Source organism: Balaenoptera acutorostrata, chromosome 4 (genome assembly GCF_949987535.1).
Source record: "Balaenoptera acutorostrata chromosome 4, mBalAcu1.1, whole genome shotgun sequence".
Classification (NCBI taxonomy): Eukaryota; Metazoa; Chordata; class Mammalia; order Artiodactyla; family Balaenopteridae; genus Balaenoptera; species Balaenoptera acutorostrata.
This window is the reverse complement of record NC_080067.1, coordinates 12,457,546-12,483,485: the sequence shown is the minus strand read 5'-3', so window position 1 is coordinate 12,483,485 and position 25,940 is coordinate 12,457,546. Positions and strand designations below refer to the sequence as shown.

The window sequence follows — 25,940 nt, the reverse complement described above, 5'->3', positions numbered from 1 at the left end:
TTTTAGGTTGACTAGAAACTTCAACCTTTTCCAGCAAATTACACACACACACAGCTTGCTTGGTAAAATAAGGCATAGGGATGTTTATTTTTAATTTGCATTATTTAGAGAAGCAGTTTTTCAGATATTTGTTGTGTAGACAAACGCCCGCCTTCCAGACACACTGGTCAGTTGGGCATTTGCAAGTCTTTGAAACCAAAATATCAGTTTCAGTTCTTAAAATGACGGACAGGAACTTGATTCACTTTTAAAGATAAAAGAGTTGGGTGAGGGAGAAGAAACCTTATTTGATAATCAATTTTCACCATGACATTTGAGGTAAATCAAAGTCACCAAAACATCTGAAAGGTGAGTTTTCTTATTTTACTGTACTTAATTGGAAAATGTCTTCTCCAATATTCAGAAAGTGAGATTAAAAAAAAGAAACTAGTCAGAAGGAAGCACTAGAATATGTCCTTTCCAAGCTTCCTCTTAAATCTATATCCTTTCATTTCTATTTTGAGATTGAAAGTTTCACTCTTGGATGAACATTGTTTTAATCCCTGAGCAGAAAACCATCCATTTACCAAAACACATTACTGCCTTCAAGGAGAACAGTCTCTTGTGAAAAAACAAACATTGGCAAATATGCCAAAATGTCATTGAGTGTTCCTGGGAACTGTCCCCTTTAAAAATAAAGTGTTTTAACTTTTTGTCTAGTTTACTGAGATTATAAACTCTAGTAAACAAGTTCCTGGTGTTTATTTAACTAATTCAAATTGACAAATGAGTCCATGATAATGTGATCAAAGGAATGGAATTTGGGGAACAAGTCCAGAGGTGGCAGTCATATGTCTACAAGTACATACAATTAGAGAGAGTGGGCCATGCAAATCATGGAATGGCTTTGCAGACTCTGCAGGACATCTGCCCTCAAATTAAGAGGCCTTTGAAGAGGCAGGGATGATTTTGGAAGTGGGCTAGGAAGAAGGCTAAAAGTGGATTTCCAAAGAGAAATAATGAAGGATTGCAGTATCAATAGAATAGCAGGAGTGGGAATCAAAAGGGGATAATAAATGCAAGGGAAATTAAGAAGGTAATCCATGGGACTGGCTACAGAGGGTGATAAACACAAGTAAACCAGTACTCTGAGAATTTGCCAAATAGCAGTGTGGAACCCTGGATTGGGGAGGCAGAGTTTAGTTTTAGTCCTGTACAGGTCACTGCTGTGTTACTACCAAATAACTTCTGCCAAATCTCTTAACCTCTCCGGGCATTAATTTTCTTGTCTATAAAAATAAGATTATATATTTCAAAATAAAAATACAAAAGAACAGAAAAAAAAGGATTGAACTAGACAGTAATGGTCTCCTGCTAAACCCCAAAGCTGATTTTAATTATCTGACCTATAAAGAAAGTCCTTAATTGGAGTTAATGATGGCAGATTTTTAGTATTAAGAAATACTGTCAAACAAATGAACATATTTATGAAACAGACTCACAGACACAGAGAACAAACTTATGGTTACCAAAGGGGGAAGGGGATAGGGGAGGGATAAATTGGATTAGCAGATACAAACTACTATATATAAAGTAGATAAACAACAAGGACCTACTGTACAGCACAGGGAACTATATTCAATGTCCTGTAATAAACCATAATGGAAAATAATATGAAAAAGAATATATATATATATATATGTGTAACTGAATCACTTTGCTGTATAGCAGAAATTAACACAACATTGCAAAGCAACTATACTTCAATAAAATTTTTAAGAAAAGAAAGAAATACTGTCAAGATGGTAGGGTATATTTATAAGATTAGAAGACAGATTTTTGAGATTTTTGCCCTTTTCTCAAAAGATTTTTGAGAAAAGGGCAAAGTCGGGCTGTTGACTGTTATTACCTGGGATAAGAGAAAAATTTCTTTGGAGATTTGAAAGAAGGGGATATCTTAGATGAAAAAAAGAGATAGAATGATCTAGAAAATATAGTTAGCTCAAGACCTAGTTTATATACCTCCCAGATTGCTTCTGCCTTACCCCTCCCCCGGCCCCGGCTGCACACACACCCAGGAGTTGGACATTTGTCCACTGGAGAGCCTCGGCAGTCGCCATCGCTGGGTCTCCCACACTATGGGGGGTGGGCAGGCTTTGACACGGCCTCCATCATTCTCACTGCTGTAAGTCCTCAATGACTCTGGTGCCCACGTCCAACCCAACTGAACTCATGGGAGCTCTGGCCCCTTCCACTACTTCAGCCACAGGTACAACGCACTGCTGGCCCCATATCTGGTTTTCCAAAGGGCTGGTAGTGCGATGCAGTAGGGTGGGAGAGTACGTCTCCATGGGGTGAACTCTGACCAGTGAGAGGCAGTAGATAGGAAGGAACCGGCCGATAACCAGCCTTTATTCCCCCTGATGGGCTGGTCTGTGCAGTGGTTCTGAGGCTTCCCTGGGTGATGTTCTGCAGGACCAATGTACCAGTGATGCTTTCTCAAAAGCTGTAGTTATCTTGGTAATGTACATCTTGTATGTACTTTTCTTTTTCCTGTATCACTTCCTTCCACTCACTCTTACTTCCCTGGGACTGTACTCCCACTGGAGTATTAGCACATAAACTGTGCTTTAAGCTCTGCTTTCTAGAGAATGCTATTAAGACAGGAACATAAAGAGATTTGTCAAGAAAAGTTGGAAATGACCATCTATTTTTTCCTTATATTTCCCACATTCCTTGAGTCAGTTCCTGAGGGTGTGTCTACTTCATCTTCATCAGACTGGCCTTTTGCTGAATCTCCTTTTTGACTCATCTTCCATGATGATGTAAAAGATGAGAGGTACTCTCAATTCTTTTGCTACCCAGTCATGGCTCCACACCAGAAAAGGCGGCAAGTCCATATCCTGAAAACTGCCTGGGGTCTCCTTTGGGTGGTCAGAATAGGCAGACTCCAAGAAAAATCAGAATAAGCATGAATGAAGATAAGAAAACAGACTTTGGAGTTTAGTTGTTTAGGGGAATTTGATGCATGTTGAGGCATTAAATTGGAATATGGCTCTGAAATGTTGCTAAACTATTAAAGCTCCTGAACCAAGGAACTCTTGGTACACTGTCCTTCTGTGAACTAAACTACCCCATCACTCCATGTACCTGTATTAATGAGATCACTTCAAGATACCCTCTGTAATACGCTGTGAGAGTTAACAAGACATGCTGAACATTTATACACACTTCCCATGCATTCCTCACGTGTCCTTATGAAACACAGAATAAGTAGAAGTGCTTCTAATTCTCATTTTGCAGAAGGGGAAGCTGTGACTTAGAGAAGCTGGCCCGAGGTCTCATAGTTATTATGGTGGATCTCGCATGTGGGAATCAGATCCAGGCCTGTCTGGAGCTCCTACGCTGAACGACCTTATTTCACCACCTCCAGGGTGTCTAGTGATGCCAGATCATGCAGGTTACAAGTGTTAGATTGTGCTGTTGGAAGTGACAGCTTAGCAGCGAGTGGCTTCCTTAGGGAGCAGCAACTTTTGAGATATAAACCCATGATGTCTTAATAAGTTTCAGCTATTAACTGTTGAAGCACATCATTTATAATGTAAGCATCAGATAACCTAGACAGCAATTATATCAAGAGAACTGGCAGCTTATTTACCAACCCACAAATGGATTGAAATCAGACAGACCTAGGTTTCAAAATTTGCTTACTTTGTTGCCTCCTGTATGATCTGGGTCAGGTTACCAATATTCCTTAGAGCCCTAGTTTCTCATTTATAAATGGGAATGAAACCAAACCACAGAGGGTTTGGGAGTTTAATGAGATAATGCATTTAAAACACTTTAAAATGCTTGAGCCTACACAGATGCACAAGAAATACTGATTCTTCCCTCGTATCTCCATGCAGCTGACCATTCTTTCCCATAAATTGAATCCTAAGTACAATCAGAGAAACAGAGATGATTTAACTGCACAAATGAGAAAAGTAAGAAAGGCTAGTGACCTCTCCAAAGTGGTGCATATTTTAATAAGAAGCAAAGCTGGATGTTCAGGCTCTGAATCTGGTTTGCTTTGAGACACACCAAGCTACTGTCTGATTTCCTTGATTTAGGGGTTTATCGTTTAAGAGGAGCTAGTATCTTCTGCTATGTCTGCACAGCCTTTTGAAGCTTTATCAGCTTTATCACTCTAGCCTCATTAGTCCTCAGCCCAGGCTTGGCTACAAAGGCCTCACACATTCTTGTTTGCTACAGTAATCACTTCAAGTTTATCTTTATAGGGTACTTTCCTTATTTGTGTATTTATTTAGTTATACATTCATGACTGCTGTTTTGACTTTCCACATGGTTTTCTTTCACCCTCTCTAGGACAGACTAGATGGTTCCAGGATCATTTTCTGCCTAATAATTGGAAATGGGTATTTCATGTGAAAACGGAAAGTCATGTGGAAGGTTTGGCTGAGGACACCAGGCACATTCCAAAGTATGGGGGGAAAGTAGAGTGGGGTTTACAAAGGCAATGGTTCCTGACCAATGACAGGACTCTTAACCTTTGGCTCACACACTGGGTCTTATAAAAGGTTTGAGCTTGGAGTTTAGAGGAGCACTTTTGGAGAGGATGGTTGGAGTGCCATGAGGTCTCTCCCCGCAAGCACACACACACACAAGGAGAGGCGGTAACGTCCTCTTTAAGTCAAGAGAGAGGAGATTTGAGAGGTAACTTGGAGACGACACAGCCTAGAAATTCTAAAGAATGAGACACGATGGCACGCTGTTCTCTGCAAAGGAGAGGCACCCACACCGGGGGGCTGGAACTTCCAGTCTTTACTGGGGAAATTGACATATAATTGTTTCCTGTGGAGGTGATATGGCTGTATGTAAGAAAGAGCTGTGTTGGGCTCCTCTGATCTCCCATCCAAGAAGGCCACCTGGAGGGGCAAAGAGCTGGCAGCAGATAAAGCTGGAGGCATCACTAGATGCCCAGAGGCTGAGAAAAGCATAAGGGAACATCTGGAATTGAGAGATGCTCACCGTCCTTAAGGGAGCTATGGTGGAGAGACAGTGATGCCCTGACAAATGTGCTTTGGTGGGGGGGCAGGAGGGGAAGTCATTGAAACATTCATGAATGGGCCCAGCTTTAGACATGGGTTACTGAGAAAACGAAGTCCTGAAAAGCACCATCAAGTAGGAACTTTCCTGAATCTCTTTGGCTCCTCTCCCTTCCCCAGCCCATTCTGGAGAGGCCAGAAACCATGGTCAGTAAGAAGAAGGCAGGGCCTGGGAGAAGGGGGCAGAAGTGGGAGGTGGGGAACAGTGGATAAAATGCCAACCGTGTGTAGTCGCTTCTGTCATGGTGAGTGGCCTGTGGCAGGGAAAGCGCAGTAAACTTCATGGAGCGTGAAGTTTGAATAGTCCCACGGGGATGGACATATTCATCACCAAGAAGAGGTTCACTTATTTCCTGAAAGTGACTGAGGGCAAGGGAAGAGCTGACCCCCATGAATAAACTGAATGGGTCAACGGTAGACAAAAGTGAAGTAACTCTATAATGGCATCCCAGGTGTCATGCTTATTCAAAGTAACGTTACATATGCATTTTCTCGTTTCATCTTCACAATGATCTTCTGAACTAGGTGTTCTGTCATTCACATTTTACAGAGGAGAAAATTTTAAACTTAGAAAAGTTAAGCCACTTGTCCAAGAAAAAATGGCCATGGAGTGGGGATTTGCAGCCCAGTTAACTGACCATTTCCAGAGCTGCCTCTTAGCAACCGTGTAGCCTTCCTCTCCCGGGTGGAAATCCAGGGTTAGTTATAATCCACGGGTAGTTATACAGAATCACAGCTAACCCAGTCAGAACTTTTATAAAAATAGAAACAGTTATTTATCCTTGAAGACCTTTCTTTCCATCTATTGGAAAAATGTCAAAATGTGCTAATTTTTAAGAAGATATTCACCAACTCCTGCAGTGAAGTTTCATAACAAAGCTCTAAACCTCTACGTATGTTCGCTCCCTACCTGTGGCAGCACTTGGCAGCCCCGTTGCCAGGCAACCCAAGTCTGTCAAATAGTTCATTTCTTTGGAACACATTCCGCAGCCTCTGAAACCAACCAGAGTGTAAACAACGGCCTTCTCCTCACACCTTCGGAAGCTGAGGCATTCCCATTCACAGAAGGGGCATGTACTCCCAGGAGACGGGGAGAAAAAAGGACAGAGTCTCTCCAATATCCTGTTTCTTAATCCACAAGTCACACAAAATACTTGATAACAGTGAAAAGTTTCATTTGAAATCCAGAGGCACAAATCTACATTTTCCCACCAGCCCCAGGGAAGGAACAAACACGAAGGACACTTTCAATACTCACTGCTCTCACCCCCCGAGGTACAGATGTTGCGAACGATCCTCTTCTTGACCTTTTTCAGTTCGTCAAAGTTGTGAACTGTCAGTTTTTTATCGGCGGTCCCGGTGATCTGAACGAGCTGCTGGTCATCCACATCCCCTATGCCCACGGAGTAAATGTTGATCCCTTTGTGTCTCAGCTCTTCGGCGGCCTGAGCCACTTCGTCTTGGGACTGGCCATCTGTGAGGACCAGCAGCACCTGCGGGGTACCTGTGTTGATCCGGCTGCCCATGTCCGGCTGGAAGTAGTGCCCTACCTGCCGGAGAGCAGAGCCAATGTACGTGTATCCAAAGATCTGCTGGATGTTTTCAATCTGAAAGGAGATCTCCTTTTTGCCGATGAAAGTTCCCAGTGGAAACTCCGGCCGGTAAGTGTGGCTGAACTGGGCAGCTCCTATACGCACTCTGTTGACACTGACATCAAAGTCTTGAACGACAGATGCCAAGAATTTCTTCATCTTCTTGAAGTCATCTGGATGAATGCTATTCGAACCATCCATGAGGAACACGAGGTCTACTTTTTCAATTTCACAATCTACAAAGTACACAGCAACAAAATCAGATTTTTATTCTTTCTCTAACCCAGCAGAAGTCAAACGTTTCCAGCTACAGAGAAATGCTATTTCTGAAGGTGGTTTCTTAGCTTAAGCCACCCTGTGGTCCCATTAATTGGAGATGAAACAAAAACAAACAATTGGTTATAAAGGCAGCATGAGGCATATACAATTCCCATGTCCTTTTAGGCTTCTCTTGGCTTTCCATTTGGTCTCACACCGAGATGTCAGAGAAATGGGTGTGGTGTCACAGAAATATTGTTCTCACCTGCGATCTAGCTTTAACTCTTCCAGAAAGCTCAGTGACAGTAGCAGCATAGCAAGAAAAAACACACCTCCATTTAGGGATGCAAACAAGAGAGAGATGGTCTGTATTACTGGCTTGGCCTTGCTGGCCAGTTGAGCCAATAAGTGCTTTTCTAGTTTCTTAGGGCAAATTGAGCTTTGAGAATCATGACTTCCAAACTATATCTAGTCAGTTTTGTTTCTTAATCAGCCCACTTTCTGGTGTATACAGGCAAAAATGTCTACTTGAGAAAAATGTTTTTGAACAATGCACTGTGGTTTAGAGAGGCTTCCCTTGTCTTAACACAGCAAATTAACAAAAAGAATGTGAAAGGCCATTGCCAGTGAATGAGTTATGCTTGGCACGAGCTCATGTGTGTTCCTTAGTCTTCTGGAAAGCATTATCATTTCCTTGAATTCCCCAGAGAGCTCACCATTGAACTAACTTTATTAATTCTCATTTTAACCTCAGAAAATGTTAAAGGTGTCTGAGATTCCTGTTGCCGAGATAAGCAAGGAAGAGATAAAATATAGAGTAAACAGATCCTTCGGGAATTGGTTAGTTCATTAAATTCCTTTGTTTCAGTGTCCAAGGGAAAACTTTCAGTATAAAAATTCAATTTCAACTTCTACAGTGGACTTGAAAAGGGCAGATTGATTTTTAGACATTGGCCAACAGAAAGTAAGAGATTCATCCCAGTTTTCAGTGAGATCCAGATGGATTTTGTTAGTTTTGTGAAAGAAAAAGACAGTAGCTGCATTCTCAGGAGGCAAGGCATATGAAAAACAGGAAAGTTAAATAAATTTTAAAAGGAACTGCACCAAGATATTGAAATCCTTGATTAATATTAATTCATCTAATAAAAAATACTTGGTATTTTTAGTAAAGCACATCCTAATAGAAATACTAAGGAATTTTAATAAACCACAGTCTCCCTTTGAAACAAAAGTGTAAAGTGGCAGCTTAATGAATGAATGAATGCATACATACACACATACATACAGCAATGCAATTTCCAGCTGCTGGAATAGAAACACAACATCCAGGGCAAAAGAAGTCCTGCTCACACTCTTCTCTGGAAACATCTGAGGCTAAAACTGAGTGCTTAACATTGGGCTCCATATTGCAAATGACCTTGTGCCATAACAGAAATGGGTGAAGGCACAGGGGACTTCCAGAATGGAGGAGAGAGGACTTCTAGCAGTGGTCGCTGGTTCTTAGGAAGAGAGGGATTTGATTTCTTGTGTAAAGAACAAGAAGAAGAACTAGTGGGTGAAAGTGCATGTAAACACATTTGTGTTCCAATAAATAAAGCCTGTTCGAAATGGCGAATTTTCCATCGTTGGAAGAGTTTTAGCAGAAGTGAGTGGGAATGTTGTGGAAGGCCAAATGAAACATTTTTGATGTCTTTCCAACCTGAGATTCCACAATGTGGGAACTTCTGCAGAACCCTCAGTGCCCCTTCTCTTTGGTTTCTCCCTTATTTGGACCTCTGCTGATAATTAAAAACTTAATGGACGAATCTTACCTACTTTTGAAGAGTTACACACACTGGCGGACACATCTGAAAATATCCCCTTCAGACCTCCAAAAGTTTCCACGAAGAAGTACTTGTCACTCGATCCTGCCATGGCCAGCAGCTCCACGGGGTTGGCACCAGCGATCCCCACGGCCAGGACAAGGATGCCCTTGTCCCGCAAGGCCTTGGCTGTGGCATTGAGCTTATCAGCATCATGGGATTCCCCATCGGTGATTATGATGAGGACCTGGGGGACCCCCTTGTGCAGGCGGCTGCCCCGGGCTTCAGTGAACATGTGGTCTGAGAAGCCCAGGGCCTTGGCGGTGTAAGTGTTGCCCCCCATGGGCTGGTCATTTTGGAGCTCCGAGATCACCTCCCATTTTGTGCCAAGCTTATCCAGATAAAACAGCACCTCTGGGTCATCCGCGTACTTCAGAGCCCCAAACCGGACATGATTCTTGTCCACATCAGCTTTTTTCACCAAGTCAATCATGAAGTCCTTCATGATATTATACTCATCATGGTCAATGCTGCCAGAGTTGTCAATTACAAACACGATGTCTAAAACTTCAATGCGTTTGCATTCTGAAGGAGGAGGAGAAAGGAAAACTGGACGAGATTAGCTTGCACATCATGCAGGACTCCCCTCCCCCATCTGTTTTTTAAATGCCAGTGTCTCCTCTCCATAGGATCAAGCTGTACATTGGCATGTCCGCTCCCTGGACAACAGACACAACACACATGCATTTGTGCTGCCAGGACATAGTAATGCTCATGTAGGTGGCTTTTAGGACAAGGCAGATGTGACGTGAAGCCTACTGCAGGGGTTGGGAAGGGAGTGGCAAGGTGGGTCACAGGATCATCAGGGATAAACATGTCAAGTGCTTTTGGACCAAAAAAAAAAAAATAATTCAAAATTCCGAGGGAATTTTCCTGTGTAGGTGGTACATTCAACATGTGCTTTCATTTACACTAATTTGTTTATTTTTTTTAAGCCACAGGGATCATGAGATTTTATTCTTAAGATGAACCTTGGGGAAATGACCAGATGAAAATGAATTTGGCAACACTGTATAATTTTTTCATGATTAACTTTTCAAGGTTACATTTTCTCCCTTTTTGACTTTCTTAAGACATTATCTGTTTTCATGATTGGGCCTCGTCATAAAAATAAGCCCATTTCACACTTGGCCCAACCAAGTGGTCCTAGCATGACTTCTCGTTAACTTTTTAAACGTGGGGTCAATGCCATGGAAAAGTAAAGCAGGAAAGACCCAATTAGTCCATGTGTGTATCACATTCTAACTCAAGGTACAGAGTTCCAAACTCCAACTCACTCATTCTGGAGAAGTGGAATTGTAAGATGGTGAATGATTTAGTCTCTATGTAGCACCATCTCTCTACAGGCTTTAGGAAGGTGTGTTCCAAATGTTAACGCATCCATTCTGGAGAAATGGAATTGTGAGAGGATTCCCCCCACCCCCTCCAAGGCTCACCACATTCCCTTCCTTGACAGCCACTTTATTGCTCCGTGGTAGGGCTGTTGCAAACCCTAAAGCCAATGCACTTTTCCCCTAACTAGAGACCATGTGTACAGAGCCGTAACCAAATTCTCCAGAAAGTCTGGGTCCACACAAGAAGAAACTATGTCCCTCTGGCCTTCGGCTGCCCAGGGGACCTGCTTGGATTACCCAGGGGGCTGGGGGGTAGACTGCTCAGTAGCTGGCACCCTTCAAAAAGGTCAGATTTGTTCTGGGTGGAGTTACCAGGACATGCAATCCAGGTGTATTCCTCTTGCCACAAAACATAGTCACCAAGACTTCCAGTGGGGGTTGACCAGAACTGTTATTTGAACAACAGAACAATGTCCCTCTTTTCCTTCAAAATTCCATTAAGATCCATCTCCTTCATAGAGGTTTTTCAGAATGCCCCTGTCGTCAAGTCCCATGGGTCGCTATATAAATCAGTCCCTTATTTCTGCTGAACCTAAGTTTTATCACTTCCCTTACTCTGCAGTCTCCTAGGAACACATTGGTGACTAACCTACTTATTTCCTTGGAAGCATCCATTGCTCAAGTTCATATATTATATTCCTCCTTTATAGGATTTAATAAATATCAACATGTTTTTACAAAGATTATCTCATTTTATGTAAGTATTGATTTTTAAAAATTGCAAAATGAACAAACATGTATAGTGGATGTTAGGTCAAAGGGGAGACACCTTGCCCAGGAGGTTATACCCCTCTATTGCCTGTCTCAGTGGACCACACGTATCCCCTAAACTCAGATTATACAAGGCTGAGCCCCTGCCTCAAGGTGGAACCGACTCTGTGATGTAATTCATGCTTCAGTGCTCCCCGTGGGAAGAGGCTGAAGCTGGACTCCACCTGAGACCACCTCCTTGCTTAACTCTTACCCATGCCCTATGCTGCCTTCCTTACTTCTCTTCTGAAAACACCTCCTCAATAAATCAAAAAGTCTACAAATAATGAATGCTGGAGAAGTGTGGAGAAAAGGGAACCCTCCTACATTGTTGGTGGCAATGTAAATTGGTGAAGCCACTATGGAGAACAGTGTGGAGAGTCCTTAAAAAACTAAAAATAGAGCTACCGTATGATGCTGCAATCCCACTCCTGGGCATAAATCCAGAGGTAACCATAATTCGAAAAGATACATGCACCCCAATGTTCATAGCAGCACTGTTTACAATAGTTGAGGCAAGGAACAACCTAAATGTCCATATATATAATGGAATATTACTCATCCATAAAAAGAATGAAATAATACCACTTGCAGCAACATGGATGGACCTAGAGATTATCATACTAAGTGAAGTAAGCCAGACAGAGAAAGACAAATATAATATGATATCACTTATACGTGGAATTTAAAAAGAAAAAGATACAAATGAACTTATTTACAAAACAAACTCAGAGACAGAAAACAAACTTATGGTCACCAAAGACGGGGGGGGGAAAGGGATAAATTAAGAGGTTGGGATTAAATATACGCACTACTATATATAAAATAGATAACCAACAAGGACCTACGGTATAGCACAGGGAACTATACTCAATATTTTATAATAACCTATATGGGAAAAGAAACTGAAAAAGAACATATATATGTATGTATGTATATATAACTGAATCACTTTGCTGTACACCTGAAACTAACACGACATTGTAAATCAACTATAGTTCAATAAAATTTTTAAAAAAGGAAAAGCAATAGATAAATAAATAAATAAATCGCTTCCACAAGAACCCCTGACTCAGCTTCTGCTTCTAGGGAACCAGACCTAAAATCCAGTATGATGCTATTTTCCTTAAATGGAGGATTCATCACCCTAGTGCTTTGTCTACAAAAGGGAAAGAATCTAGGTGGATCAGAATTGTTCCTTACTGTTTAATTTAACAGTTCTGTTGAGGAAACTTTCATTTCTATAAGCAGGTCAAAAGCCACTAGGATACAATGTTCAAATAGTAGTCTGCTTAGTTCAAGAAACAACGACTAACATGTATGTGTGGCATTTGGATAATATTCCTATAGTGAATATGCCCACGCCTACCTTCACGGGGGCTGCATATTCCAAAAACAAGGTCGTCTTCAATGTGCTGCAGAATGTCAAAATTCTTAACATAAAAAACCATCTCTGGCCTCCCACTGATCTCCTCAAGCTGGGTGACATTGGAGCCAAACACCCCCACGGAGTAGATAATTATGCCTTCTTGCCGAAGTGCCACTGCTGGGTCCTTGACTATGTCCTGAGCCTCACCGTCCGTGATGAGGATGAGGAACTTCCTGACGTTGGGCCGGGCCCCCTTGGCAGGGCTGAAGTACTGAGACACGAAGGTCAGGGCGCTACCGGTCAAGGTAGTTTCTCCAATGTGAGCCATTCGGTCTATTGCATCTGAAATTTCCCCCTGGGACATATATCTGTTGAGCTGAAACTCCTCCTTATTGATGTCACTGAACTGGACTACACCGATTTGCACCCTATCTGCCCCAATCTGAGATTTGCTCACCAGGTTTTTCATAAATGTTTTCATTTTGATGAAGTTTTCAAGTCCTATACTGCCAGAACTGTCCACCAGAAACATGATGTCGGCCTTCATCTCTTTGCAGGCTACACAAGAGAAAGGATATGGGTTATTCAAGTTGGCTTCATGTAAAAACATTAAGAGTGAACAGGAAAACCCAAAACACAAATAATTCTATATGTAAGTTAAGCATGTACTTAGTAAGGGCTGTTATCAGGTAAATAATGCATTGAAGGCAATGAGAGGGAGCCTATTCTCTTTGTTATTTAGTAATTTGCTTTAATATGTAACTCAGGGTTTCTCAACCTCAGCACTACTGACATTGTAGGCTGGAAAATTTGTATTGTGGAGGGCAATCCATGCACTGTAGGATACTGTAGGATGTTTAGCAGTATCCCTGCCCTCTACCTGTTAGATGCCAGTAGTGCTGCCCCAATTATAACCACCAAAAATGTCTCTAGACATTGCCAACTATTCCCTAAGGGGGCAAAATCACCCCTGGTTGAAAACTACTGATCTAACTCTAGAAGATTTCATACACGTTTTATCAAAACGCAGTTTAAATAAACCTGTAGTACTCCTTAAAATCAGAAATCATTCGATCATATTACACAGGCAGTGTCTAATCATAGATCTATCCTCACAGGGATTTGTGGGGAGAAGCTAATTAATACTTATTAGAAGCTAATTAATTAGCACCCCCTAGTTATCACCATCAAAATTGTCTCTAGACATTGCCAACCATCCCCTGAGGGGGAAAAATCACCCCTAGTTGAAAATTACTTATCTAGCTCTAGAAGATTTCATACAAATTTTATTAAAAAGCAACTTAAATAAATCTGAAATATTCTTTTTATGCTTCAGATAATAATAATTAGAGCAACACTATAACGGGTTGCTTCATTTTGTTCTGGATAATAAACAGCTCCACGAGTCAATGAATCTCAGCTTGGTCATTTATGCTGTTTCTGCACACCTGCAGCATCAAACACTGCAGGAAACAGATGCAAATTGTTATGTATAGGATGGATAAACAAAAAGGTCCTACTGTACAGCACAGGAAACTATATTCAATATCCTGTGGTAAACCATAATGGAAAAGAATATGAAAAAGAATGTGTATATACGTATAACTGTACAGCAGAAGTTACACAGCATTGTAAATCAACTATATTTCAATTAAAAAAAAATACTGCAGGAAAGCAATTTGGGAGCTGAAGTCCAAAGGCAAGGAGTCCTACCTTCTTCGGCACAGATTTCTTGAACAACCTGGTTTCTTATGTCTTTCAAGGCATCAAAGTCATGCACATAGTACACCCGCTTCTCCTCGCCTGCGATTTCTCGCAGCTGTGTCTTGTTGGCCTCCTTGACCCCGATGGCATAGACATGGATGAGCTCCTCTCTCAGTCTGTTTGCGGGCCCCAAGATGCTGTCCTGGGACACGCCGTTGGTCAGGACAACAAGGTGGCATGGCACTCTGTTTTCCCGCTGCCTCTTTGCTTTCTGCAGCAGCCCCAGGGTGAAGTTCAAGGCTGCGCCTGTGTTTGTGTTCCCGCCCAGCTGCCTGATGTTCTCGATGGCCTTTCCCACATCATGCTTGTTGGTGTATTTATTGATCTCAAATTCCAAGTCCCAGCGGTCAGCATACTGGACAGCCCCAACTCGCACCTTCTGGGGAGCGATGTTGAACATCCCTACAACCTCTGAAAGGAAGGTCTTCATTTCCTGGAAGTCCGTGGCCTGGGTGTTCCCAGAGCCATCGATGAGCAGATAGATGTCTGCTTCCTCAGTGTCCACACAACCTAAAATGCAACACAAAAACTGAGTGTGGCATTGGGGCAAGTGGGACAGAGACACAGGGGCAGGTGGGAGGAAGGGCAAACACCAGCCTCGTCAGACAGAAAAATGGGAAACAGTTTCTCCGTGTTAAAGACCCAAATGAATTGTCTGTGACAGTTTGAGATGATTTACATCAGGAATCAGCGTCAATCTGGATGTAGTGAAAGATCAGAAAGAAAACATGAAGATGCTTTTTACAAGTCACTTCTCTTAGCAGGGAGTAACTGCTTAGCAAAATGTTAAGTGGTGATTTGCGAGCTAGAGAAGGTAGCATTTAACTGGATATGGTGGACAAAGCGCTGTCTTTCTTGAAATCTTGAACAAAGTGTTTACTCTTCATCCACTCCTGGTCAGTTAACACAACCAGAGGTATTGTCAGTGGCCTTATTTATGTCAGGCAGTGACACTTCTGTAGTCGACATGCTCTAAATATTTGTTGAAGGATGCAGATATATATACGTATTGCATGTACACACATAATTTATGAAAAATACATGTGTATGTATGAAATATATGAAATACATTGCTCTCTGTCTCCCTCTAAACTCACTGATACTAGAATAGTACCTCCCAATAAATTCATTACTCTGTCCTCAATCCAAATCATGCTTCCTGTTTATTCTCTAAATTGGAATTTGAGGCTGAGGGAAGAAGAGGAGGGAGAGAAAAGTACACACACACACAAAAAAAAAAAAAAAAAGAAAGGAAAGAGCAAGGAAACATGAGAGGCAAAGGTGAGAAAGGAAAAAGTGCAGAGGGGGAAATAACAAAGGAAGGTATTCTGGAGTGTTGAGAAGTAACAAAGAATCCAAGTAAAGCTGTGCAAAAGAGCAAATAAAAAAAGAAATCCCTTCTTCCCATTCCAACACCTCAATAGCTTTTATTCTCCTCCAATTTACATTTCCTATTATCAAGTTAAATTAAAAAGTCAGGAACTCACTCTCCCTCCCTACATCATGCCTGCCAAGCCCTTTTGTAGACAGAACACCTGCAAGACAAGAAAAAAGCGAAACAATGGGAATAATCCTTCTCTCAGCAAAAGGCTTTACCAGATTTGAGGGTTTCAGTCCTTTCGGAAATGACAGAGACCGTGTGTGTGATATGGTTCCGCAATTTCTTTAGAAACGTCTGGTTGTGGGCAGCCAGGTCGGAGAAGGTTTTCAGTTTGGAGATGTACTGCTCGGCAGGGTGAGATGCGATCTTCTCCAGCTGGGCGTCGCTGGCCCCCTCTATGCCCATGGTGAAGATGGTCACCCCCTGGCGCCGGAGGTTCACAGCAGCCTTGGTCACGTTGTCCTCAGACGGGCTGTGGGTCACCAGCACAGCTATCTGTGGCACCCCCTGATTCTTCCGACTGCCGTGCTGCACGCTGAAGACCTCCTTCCTGATCTTTCTCAAGGCAGCTCCAGTGTAGGCCTTCCCGGCCTGGGGAGAGAGGCTCTGTATATCCTGGAGAACCTCTGACTTGTTTATGCCACTGCTCAGTGCGTGAATCACCTTCGTCTCATTGCTATAGGCCACAAGGCCAACCCTCATGCAGTTTTCCTTGATGTCCAGAGCAGATACACTTCCTTCCAGGAATTCTTTAAGATAGTCAAAGTCCTCCCAGCTGCCGTTGACGGACATATCCAACAGGAACACAACATCTGCCACAGAAGGGCCTTGGCAAACTGTGGGCAAGGAATGAACAGGCAGAGTTTCAATTCAGCATCTCTGCTCAGCATTAAAATACACATAGAACTCAACCAGAACTTAGTTATGCCCTTAAAGATGGAAGAAGGTGTACAAAATGATTATGAAGCTGAGATCAGAGGGTCCTGGGTTCAAAGGTGGTAGCTTAGCTAATCTTCCAGCTCCAATTTCCACACCTGTAAAATATAGGTAACCATAATATTGATCTCATAGAGTTGTTATGGGGATTAAATGAGATCATGTGTTTAGCATGGGGCCTGGCACATAAAAGTCACTCAGTGAACAGAAGCTACTGCTATTGTATTAAAATCACTAATAAAATCAGTAGTTATAGTCCAAACATTCTTAAAGGATGGTAATGGAATAGCAATTGACATTCCAATATTTTATTTGGGAAAGATGCTATTAATAGGATTCCCATATTTTCATAGATTGCTACAGGAAAAGCAGCGTTCTCCAGTATCAATAGACAGTTATATATGCCATCTCACTCAAACTGACTTAACCAGACATAATGTGAGTTTCTTACATCACTTGTTTGGACTTGTACACTTTGAGCAAATTGTTTTTTACTGGCTCTCTCCTGCCCCTCTCTTGAATGATGTTCATAAACTCTTGGCCATTCTTGCTAATAGGAAAGTACAAGGGGACAGACCAGGACAGCAGGTTGGAGTTGGAGCAGAACACAGGGAAGCTAATTTAGAACACAGCTGCAGGAAGGGGCAGAGCAGGACTGAAACCACACAGGCGTGGCTCTGACTCCAGACTGCAGCCTCATCCAGGGCCAGGTCACATCACCTCTAAGAGTGCCCACAAGTTCCTCTCTGCAGAACAGAGGTTTTGGACTTCCTGAAGTTGTTTCGAGCTCTAACATCCTTTGATGACATTATATGGCTTCTGGAGTCAAGGATTTCTTTAGGAGCAAACCGACCTTTTAAATGAACCAGGAATAAAACTACATAGCAACTGAAGCCCAGGAAGAAAGCTCACGCAGCTGGGTAGCAGGGTGGAGGCAGCCTGTGAATGATGAGCAATAAGTGAAACATGGAAAACCAAGGCTCACCAAGTTCACTGGATTTAAAAAGGCCACAATCATTTCACATGCAGAATTTAGCATCTGAAAATGCAGCCCAGCTTTTGGGGAAGGGGATGTTCATAGAGTCTCCAGCCTCTCCTCTTGTTGATCTTCCAAAAGCATTTTATCATCATCCCTACACAGGCACCCTGAACCCACCTTCCACAAGAATGTCATTGACTGCTCCTTCCTTGTACTGAGCCGCATCCTTGAGAATCTGCGTCATGTTTTGGGAGAACGTGCTGAGGTCTCGGACCGTCCGGAGGCTGTAGTGGAACTGGCCTGTGGCCATGGCCTTCAGGGTCTCCTCGGATGCCCCCTGAATCCCCACAGAGATGATCCTCACTCCTTTGTTATGCAGCACCTCGGAGGCCTCTTCCACGGCATCCTCGGACTCGGCCGAAGCCAGGACCACCAGGATCGGGGGAAACTGTCTCCTGTCCCTCCCGTTTGAGAAGTAGGTCGTGTGCACCTCCCGGAGAGCATTCCCAATCCGCAGGGAGCCACCCAGGAACATGAAGTTCTTCTTGAGGTGGTTCAACATGGGGCCTCTGCTCTTGAAGGTGCTGAGCTGGAATTCTCCATGGAGCCTGTCGCTGTACTGGGCCAGGCCCACACGGTACTTGTGGGCCTCTATGGGGAGGCTGGTGATCACTTTGTTGATAAACGTCTTTACAAACGGGAAGGATTTAATTCCCACGTGGTCAGAGCTGTCCACCAGAAACACCACATCGGCATACTCAGGGCCTACAAACCCATAGACAAACACAAACAAAGCAAACTTCAAAAATTTACTACCAAGTTTAATGCCAACCATATGGGAAAAACATTACTTCCCTCTTTTGCTTGTATTTGTAATATCTTTCCAATGCACTGAAAATAATACACATTCTCTCAAGAAAAATATTGTTTCTTGGGCTGATTCTTTATACACCCTCTCGTTTGAACTGATCATGAAATTAAGCATCACTTTTGTAAGGAATTAAGTAGAAATAGGTAAATATAAAGAAGTAAAAACTCATGGGTTTTTATATGTTTAGCGGATAATTTCCCCGTGTCTTTTTTTTTCTTTCAGAATTTGACCTCAATTTATATCAACAGGATAAACATTTTCATTGAGAATCTAATCAAATTTGTGTGAATGGAGAAATCTAAAAAATAGCCTTTCATTGTGATTTCCACTTAAGCAACGCAACAAGTGATCTGATTAACTTATAAACATATTAGTTTTGTATTCAAAGTGTCAAATTGGTGAAGTTTAAAAAAAATCCTAAAAATCATAAATATGAGATTGCATTAATCTATCTTAAAGTTATTTACAATATTTTTTGATGAGTGGGCATTATAATTGGTAAATTTATTACCAAGTTTAATGCCAACAAATGTAAAATGTGATAGAAACATTAACATTAACATTCCTACCTTAAGCTAGGAATAGGATGAAACTTTTAATTTCTATTAAGAATATAATTTTTATAGAGGAATACAATACTTTGCTGAGCTTTTAAGGCTTCATTCGATGCCAGATTCAATGCTAGGTATGTAAAATTATATTTTTATGTGATAGAGAGTTATTTGGTTCAAGCACAAAATATCATTCACTCATGGTCTGTCTGCTGGTTTGAATTCAGAGCTCTTACCACTGTTCTGTAAGATCCATTTCTAGTCCAGGGAAGGGAGGGAAATATTTGTGTGTGTCTGGATGGTGTATGTTTAAGAAAATACAGTGTAATTGAACAAGCAATGTAAGTCCTGACTTTGTTATCAGCTAATTCTTCCAGCTCTGTCAAGCCATCCAGTATACTTGGGCCTCAGTTTCCTCATATTTAAAATGAGTAGATTCAACTAGAAAATATCTAAGGTCTCTCCTCACTCTGAGTTTCTGGTTATCTGAAATAGTCACAAGATAAATTCTAATCAAATTAAAAGAACTTCGATCTTTTCCTGTCTACAACTGCGAGGAAATCAGCTTTGGCACCCCAGCATGTTACTTCATTCTCTTTAGAGCAGTCTGATCGAGGCATAGTGGACAAAATCATTCTTTCTTTTCTTCTAAACAACCTGATTTCAACCAGTTTGAGATTGCTTTGATTATCATATAGCCAGCAGCATCTCAGGGGAAAAACTAATTGAGGGGGGATCAACATCTTCCTCCAAGAGAAGGCTGTAACCCCTCTGAGGACTGTCAGGTGAGTACTGCCTAGGATGGCTTGACTTGTGACCAAAAGTGACCTTTCTATTCATGGACAAATCCCCACATTTTGTATGGAGAAAAGAAATGTAGCCACTGGCACAGGAGGCATATTTAGATTCTAACCAGGCCCATCACTATATCTGAACCACAGAACAACTGGGGAAAAAGCATTGCCTTTCTTTAGAAAGCTTAATAACAGGCCTAGTGAGACATCAAAGGAAGATGTTTGCAGGGCAAAGTCTAATCTGTCTCTCCAGAAAACTTGCTTCCAAGGTCAGAGTCCTTGAGAAAACTGTAAAAGCCAATCTAGGTGGCCCTGGACATGAAGCGACCAATATAAGAACTGATTATTTAGGAGGTGGTAGAGGCTGTGAAGGCTTGGCCAGTGTTTTGACTTCAAGTCCACTGGACATAGATTGCTGACGGTGGATGGCTCTGGAGCTCTGTCTTCAGGGTAAAAGCACTTTCTTTACAATAATCAGACACAGTTTAAATTGGAGCAAAATCTGGATGCTTAACCAAGACAAATGTTTCGCCACAAACGAATTAGAAAGAGACATTTCAAATTTTCCAGGCCTGAACCTAATGTTAAAAGAGAATTTTCATGCAACCTCCCAGAAGACCTAGAAGGAGTTGAAACTGAGGACAAGAAAATAGCTCTCATATCTTCCTATTGTGAACAAGGAATAAGATCCAGAAACAAATGATCTTCAAAGGAACACAGGGTGACATCAAAAGAAATTGAGCTGCCACTCCCACCCTTACCATCATCAAAATCAAAACAAAGCAAAACAAAACTCTTAACTTTTAAGCAAGTCAAACTCATATATTATTTTCCATAATGCAAATTAAGGAAAAGAATTCTTTTTATTTTTTTCCTTACCAGAATGTTGGTTGACAGAAACGTGGGAACAAATTATCATAAGGATCAAAGTGAGCAGCATTTTCATATTATAACCTGAAAAATCACCAACTTGAAATCTGAAAAGGCAAAAATATAAACATCTAAAATTATTGTGGATATTATTTGGAAATCAAGACTCAAACACATATGAGCACACAAAATTATATAGTAAATTGGGTGCAACAGAAGACAAGGAATTTCTGAGGTTCCCTGACCTTCGGCTCTGTGAAGTGCCTTGGAGAAAAATGAACCGTCAACATTTACAGAATCACAAAAGCTTCTCCTGGTCCCCAGACCCTGTAGAAACATGAGATTTTAGATTGTCAATGGAAGCAGCCAGATGCATTCTAGTTCCACCAATATTATGTGTTCCTACTAATCAATTTTCCTATAGCCTCGTGTCACCCTCTGTCTACTCATTGCCAAGACAATTCAGAGTTCACAGTTGCGACACAGTCTAAGAGCTGATTTGTAATTCTTCCATCATGAACATGTAGGTGTGTTTCATACTTGAGAAGTATTTCTAGATGTGGTCAAAATTCTCTTTTCTCCTTTTCCTACATGATTAGAAAGGTAACTATTTCCCTTTATTCTTAAATTTGAGAGAAGACATAAAGAAATAAGTAGTGACCCTCCATATTGCATACGATGTCTTGGTCCTCAGAATGACGCAATTGGTACCATTTTTATTCCAACAACCTAGAACTGCATGAAGCAAAGTTTTCCAATTCTGGTTTGTCCTAAAGCATTTTCAGCCACCTTGAATTATTCATTTCATGGGATAAAATAGGATATTGAAGATATTGACAATAAATATTTCAATTAAGCAGGTTGGGCTCATTCATTCACTCATTCATCCATTGAATAAAAAATGAATTGATCCGTGTTGATAAACTAGTATTTCTCTTTCTTGCTTAATTCATACCCAAACGTGTATTTGATACAAATGGCTGTCTCATTCCTTGTCAGGCAGGCTCCTATTGTGTAATATTTCACCCTTTCAGAAAAGGGACCTTTGCCATGAAAATTCTACCCCCCATTTCCTCATCTACTCCATCGTCCCTCTGACATTCTGGAATCTGGGACTCTGTTCTGTTCCTTCATAGGAAGCCTAGATGATTTAAACTTTTCAGGCTGTGAGTCAATTTATCCATCCTATTTCAGAGGAAATCAGTAAGCTGGAAGGGGCCTTTAAGAGGTTGTTTTTAGTCCAACCTTTCATTTTAGAGGAACTTTGGTCCCAAAGTGGATTGTCCAAAGTGAAAACCAAGTCATACTATGTGTACAAATTTTCTACTAATGTGTATAACAATAATAACAAAGTCTACCATTTGGTCAGTCTTGACCATGTTCCATGCCCTGTGCTAGCAGCTTTATACTTGTTCTCCTGTTTGATATCGATAGGAAACCTAGAAGCAGGTCATATTATTGTTCCTATTCTGCAGATAAGGAAACAGATTCATAAAGGGGAATGTGATTCAAGGTCACACGGATAAAATGGGCCACAGTTCAGACTAGAGCCCACATCTATCCAATTCTAAAATCTGGACTCTCAAACTTAGTTCCTCTGCATCCCAAACTCAGTATTATTTTTAAAATTTATTTTATTGAAGTATAGCTGATTTATAAAGTTGTATTAATTTCTGCTATATAGTAAAGTGATTCAGTTATACATATATATTCTTTTTCATATTCTTTTCCATTACGGTTTATTACAGGATATTGAATATATTTCCCTATGCTATACAGTAGGACCTTGTTGTTTATCCATTCTATACATAATACCAAACTCAACATTATGAACACAAAAAGTGTCTCCAAGTTTTTTGGTTCTATGTCTTTTTTTCTAAGTATTAGGGGTTACTGGTACTTGTTTGCATGCCTTTTTATTTTTGCTTTTCAAACCAGGGCTTTACGCTCTTCACTTCTTTTCTGTTTATATTATGAACTTTATAAATGAGTGTTATCTTTAGGAGTTATGAGAGATAAGAGGCTTTAGGTTACTCCATAGGATAAACGCCAAAGATGGGAAGAAATAGTACTGAATGGAAGTTAAAACCTGGAGAGAAAAGTGAGGGTTACGTAAGGCCACAATAGTCCCAAACAGTATGCAGCATCCGGAAATTTCCCCATGCAGGTGGTCAATACTACTGGTACATTAAGAGTTGAGTTCTTTGGGATAGCATTTTGTAAAACAATTTTCTTTTTTTAACATCTTTACTGGAGTATAATTGCTGTACAGTGGTGTGTTAGTTTCTGCTGTATAACAAAGTGAATCAACTATACATATACATACATCCCCATATCCTCTCCCTCTTGCGTCTCCCTCCCACCCTCCCTATGCCACCGCTCTAGGTGGTCAAAACGCACTGAGCTGATCTCCCTGTGCTATGCGGCTGCTTCCCACTAGCTATCTATTTTATATTTGGTAGTGTATATATGTCCATGCCACTCTCTCACTTCGTCCCAGCTTCCCCTTCCCCCTCCCCGTGTCCTCAAGTCCATTCTCTATGTCTGCATATTTATTCCTGTCCTGCCTCTAGGTTCTTTGGAACTTTTTTTTGTTTTTAGATTCCATAAATATGTGTTAGTGTACGGCATTTGTTTTGATCTTTCTGACTTACTTCACTCTGTATGACAGTCTCTAGATCCATCCACCACACTACAAATAACTCAATTTCGTTTCTTTTTATGGCTGAGTAATATTCCATTGTATATATGTGCCACATCTTCTTTTTCTTTTTAATAATACTTTCTGTATTTAATTACTTATCAAATCCTATGTAGTTTTTTAAAACATCTTTATTTGAGTATAATTGCTTTAAAATAGTGTGTTAGTTTCTGCTTAATAACAAAGTGAATCAGCTATACATATACATATATACCCATATCTCCTCCCTCTTGTGTCTCCCTCCCACCCTCCCTAACCCACCCCTCTAGGTGGTCACAAAGCACCGAGCTGATCTCCCTGTGCTATGTGGCTGCTTCCCACTAGCTATCTCTTTTACATTTGGTAGCGTATATATGTCCATGCCACTCTCTCAATTCGTCCCAGCTTACCCTTCCCCCTCCCCATGTCCTCAAGTCCATTCTCCACGTCTGTGTCTTTATTCCTGTCCTGCCCCTATGTTCTTCAGAACCATTTTTTTTTTTAGATTCCACATATTTGTGTTAGCATACGGTATTTGTTTTTCTTTTTCTGACTTATGTCACAATGTATGACAGTATCTAGGTCCATCCACCTCACAATAAATAACTCAATTTTGTTACTTTTTATGGCTGAATAGTATTCCATTGTATATATGTGCCACATGTTCTTTATCCATTCATCTGTCGATGGACACTTAGGTTGCTTCCATGTCCTGGCTATTGTAAATAGAGCTGCAATGAACATTTTGGTACAGGACTCTTTTTGAATTATGGTTTTCTCAGGGTATATGCCCAGTAGGGGGATTGCTGGGTCGTATGGTAGTTCCATTTTTAGTTTTTTGAGACACCTCCATACTGTTCTCCATAGTGCCTGTATCAATTTACATTTTCACCAACAGTGAAAGAGGGTTCCCTTTTCTCCACACCCTCTCCAGCATTTATTGTTTGTAGATTTTTGGATGATGGCCATTTTGACCAGTGTGAGGTGATACCCCATTGTAGTTTTGATTTGCATTTCTCTAAAGATTAGTGATGTTGAGCATCCTTTCATGTGTTTGTTGGCAATCTGTATATTTTCTTTGGAGAAATGTCTATTTAAGTCTTCTGTCCATTTTTGGATTGGGTTGTTTGTTTTTCTGATATTGAGCTGCATGGAGCTGCTTGTAAATTTTGGAGATTAACCCTTTGTCAGTTGCTTCATTTGCAAATATTTTCTCTCATTCTGAGGGTTGCCTTTTTGTCTTGTTTATGGTTTCCTTTGCTGTGCAAAACGTTTTAAGTTTTATTAGGTCCCATTTGTTTATATTTCCATTTCTCTAGGAGGTGGGTCAAAAAGGATCTTTCTGTGATTTATGTGATGGAGTGTTCTGCCTAAGTTTTCCTCTAAGAGTTTGATAGTGTCTGCCCTTACATTTAGGTCTTTAATCCATTTTGAGTTTATTTTTGTGTATGGTGTTAGGGAGTGTTCTAATTTCATTCTTTTCCATGTAGCTGTCCAGTTTTCCCAGCACCACTTATTGAAGAGGCTGTCTTTTCTCCATTGTATATTCTTGCCTCCTTTATCAAAGATAAGGTGACCATATGTGTGTGAGTTTATCTCTGGGCTTTCTATCCTGTTCCATTGATCTATATTTCTGTTTTTGTGCCAGTACTATACTGTCTTGATTACTGTAGCTTTGTAGTATAGTCTGAAGTCCAAGAGCCTGATTCCTCCAGCTCTGTTTTTCTTTGTCAGGATCGCTTTGGCTATTCAGGGTCTTTTGTGTTTCCATACAAATTGTGAAATTTTTTATTCTAGTTCTGTGAAAAATGCCAGTGGTAGTTTTATAGGGATTGCATTGAATCTGTAGATTGCTATGGGTAATAGAGTCATTTTCACAATGTTGATAATCCAAGAACATGGTATCTCTCCATCTGTTTGTATCATCTTTAATTTCTTATCAGTGTCTTATAGTTTTCTGCATACAGGTCTTTTGACTCCTTAGTTAAGTTTATTCCTAGGCATTTTATTCTTTTTGTTCCAATGGTAAATGGGAGTGTTTCCTTAATATCTCTTTCAGATATTTCATCATTAGTGTATAGGAATGCAAGAGATTTCTGTGCATTAATTTTGTATCCTGCAACTTTACCAAATTCATTGATTAGCTTTAGTAGTTTTCTGGTAGCATCTTTAGGATTCTCTATGTATAGTATCATGTCATCTGCAAACAGTGACAGGTTTACTTCTTCTACTGAAATTTGGATTCCTTTTATTTCTTTTTCTTCTCTGATTTCTGTGGCTAAAACTTCCAAAACTATGTTGAGTAATAGTGGTAAGAGTGGGTAAGCTTGTCTTGTTCCTGATCTTAATGGGAATGATTTCAGTTTCTCACCACTGAGAACGATGTTGGCTGTGGATTTGTCATATATGGTCTTTATTATGTTGAGGTAAGTTCCCGCTATGCCTACTTTCTGCAGGGTTTTTATCATAAATGGGCATTGAATTTTGTCAAAAGCTTTTTCTGAATCTACTGAGATGATCATATGGTTTTTCTCCTTCAGTTTGTTAATATGGTATATCACATTGATTTATTTGTGTATAGTGAAGAATCCTTGCATTCCTGGGATAAATCCCACTTGATCATTGTGTATGAATCTTTTAATGTGCTGTTGGATTCTGTTTGCTAGTATTTTGTTGAGGATTTTTGCATCTATGTTCATCAGTGATATTGGCCTGTAGCTTTCTTTTTTTGATGCATCTTTGTCTGGTTTTGGTATCAGGGTGATGGTGGCCTCGTAGAATGAGTTTGGGAGAATTCTAAGA

General features: G+C 40.8%; 1 protein-coding gene across 1 annotated transcript in view; it reads right to left on the bottom strand.

The window, feature by feature from the left end:
- The window catches only part of COL6A6 (collagen type VI alpha 6 chain), a 172,983-nt gene that overhangs the window by 94,054 nt on the left and 52,989 nt on the right, over positions 1-25,940 (bottom strand). The window contains exons 2-8 of the mRNA XM_007166983.2: positions 20,468-20,565; positions 17,550-18,137; positions 15,673-16,293; positions 14,026-14,586; positions 12,313-12,870; positions 8,749-9,324; positions 6,346-6,915 (exon numbers count right to left, since the gene is read on the bottom strand). Of these exons, the coding sequence (XP_007167045.2) occupies positions 6,346-6,915; positions 8,749-9,324; positions 12,313-12,870; positions 14,026-14,586; positions 15,673-16,293; positions 17,550-18,137; positions 20,468-20,565 (3,572 nt within the window). The remainder of the gene's footprint in view (positions 1-6,345; positions 6,916-8,748; positions 9,325-12,312; positions 12,871-14,025; positions 14,587-15,672; positions 16,294-17,549; positions 18,138-20,467; positions 20,566-25,940) is intronic.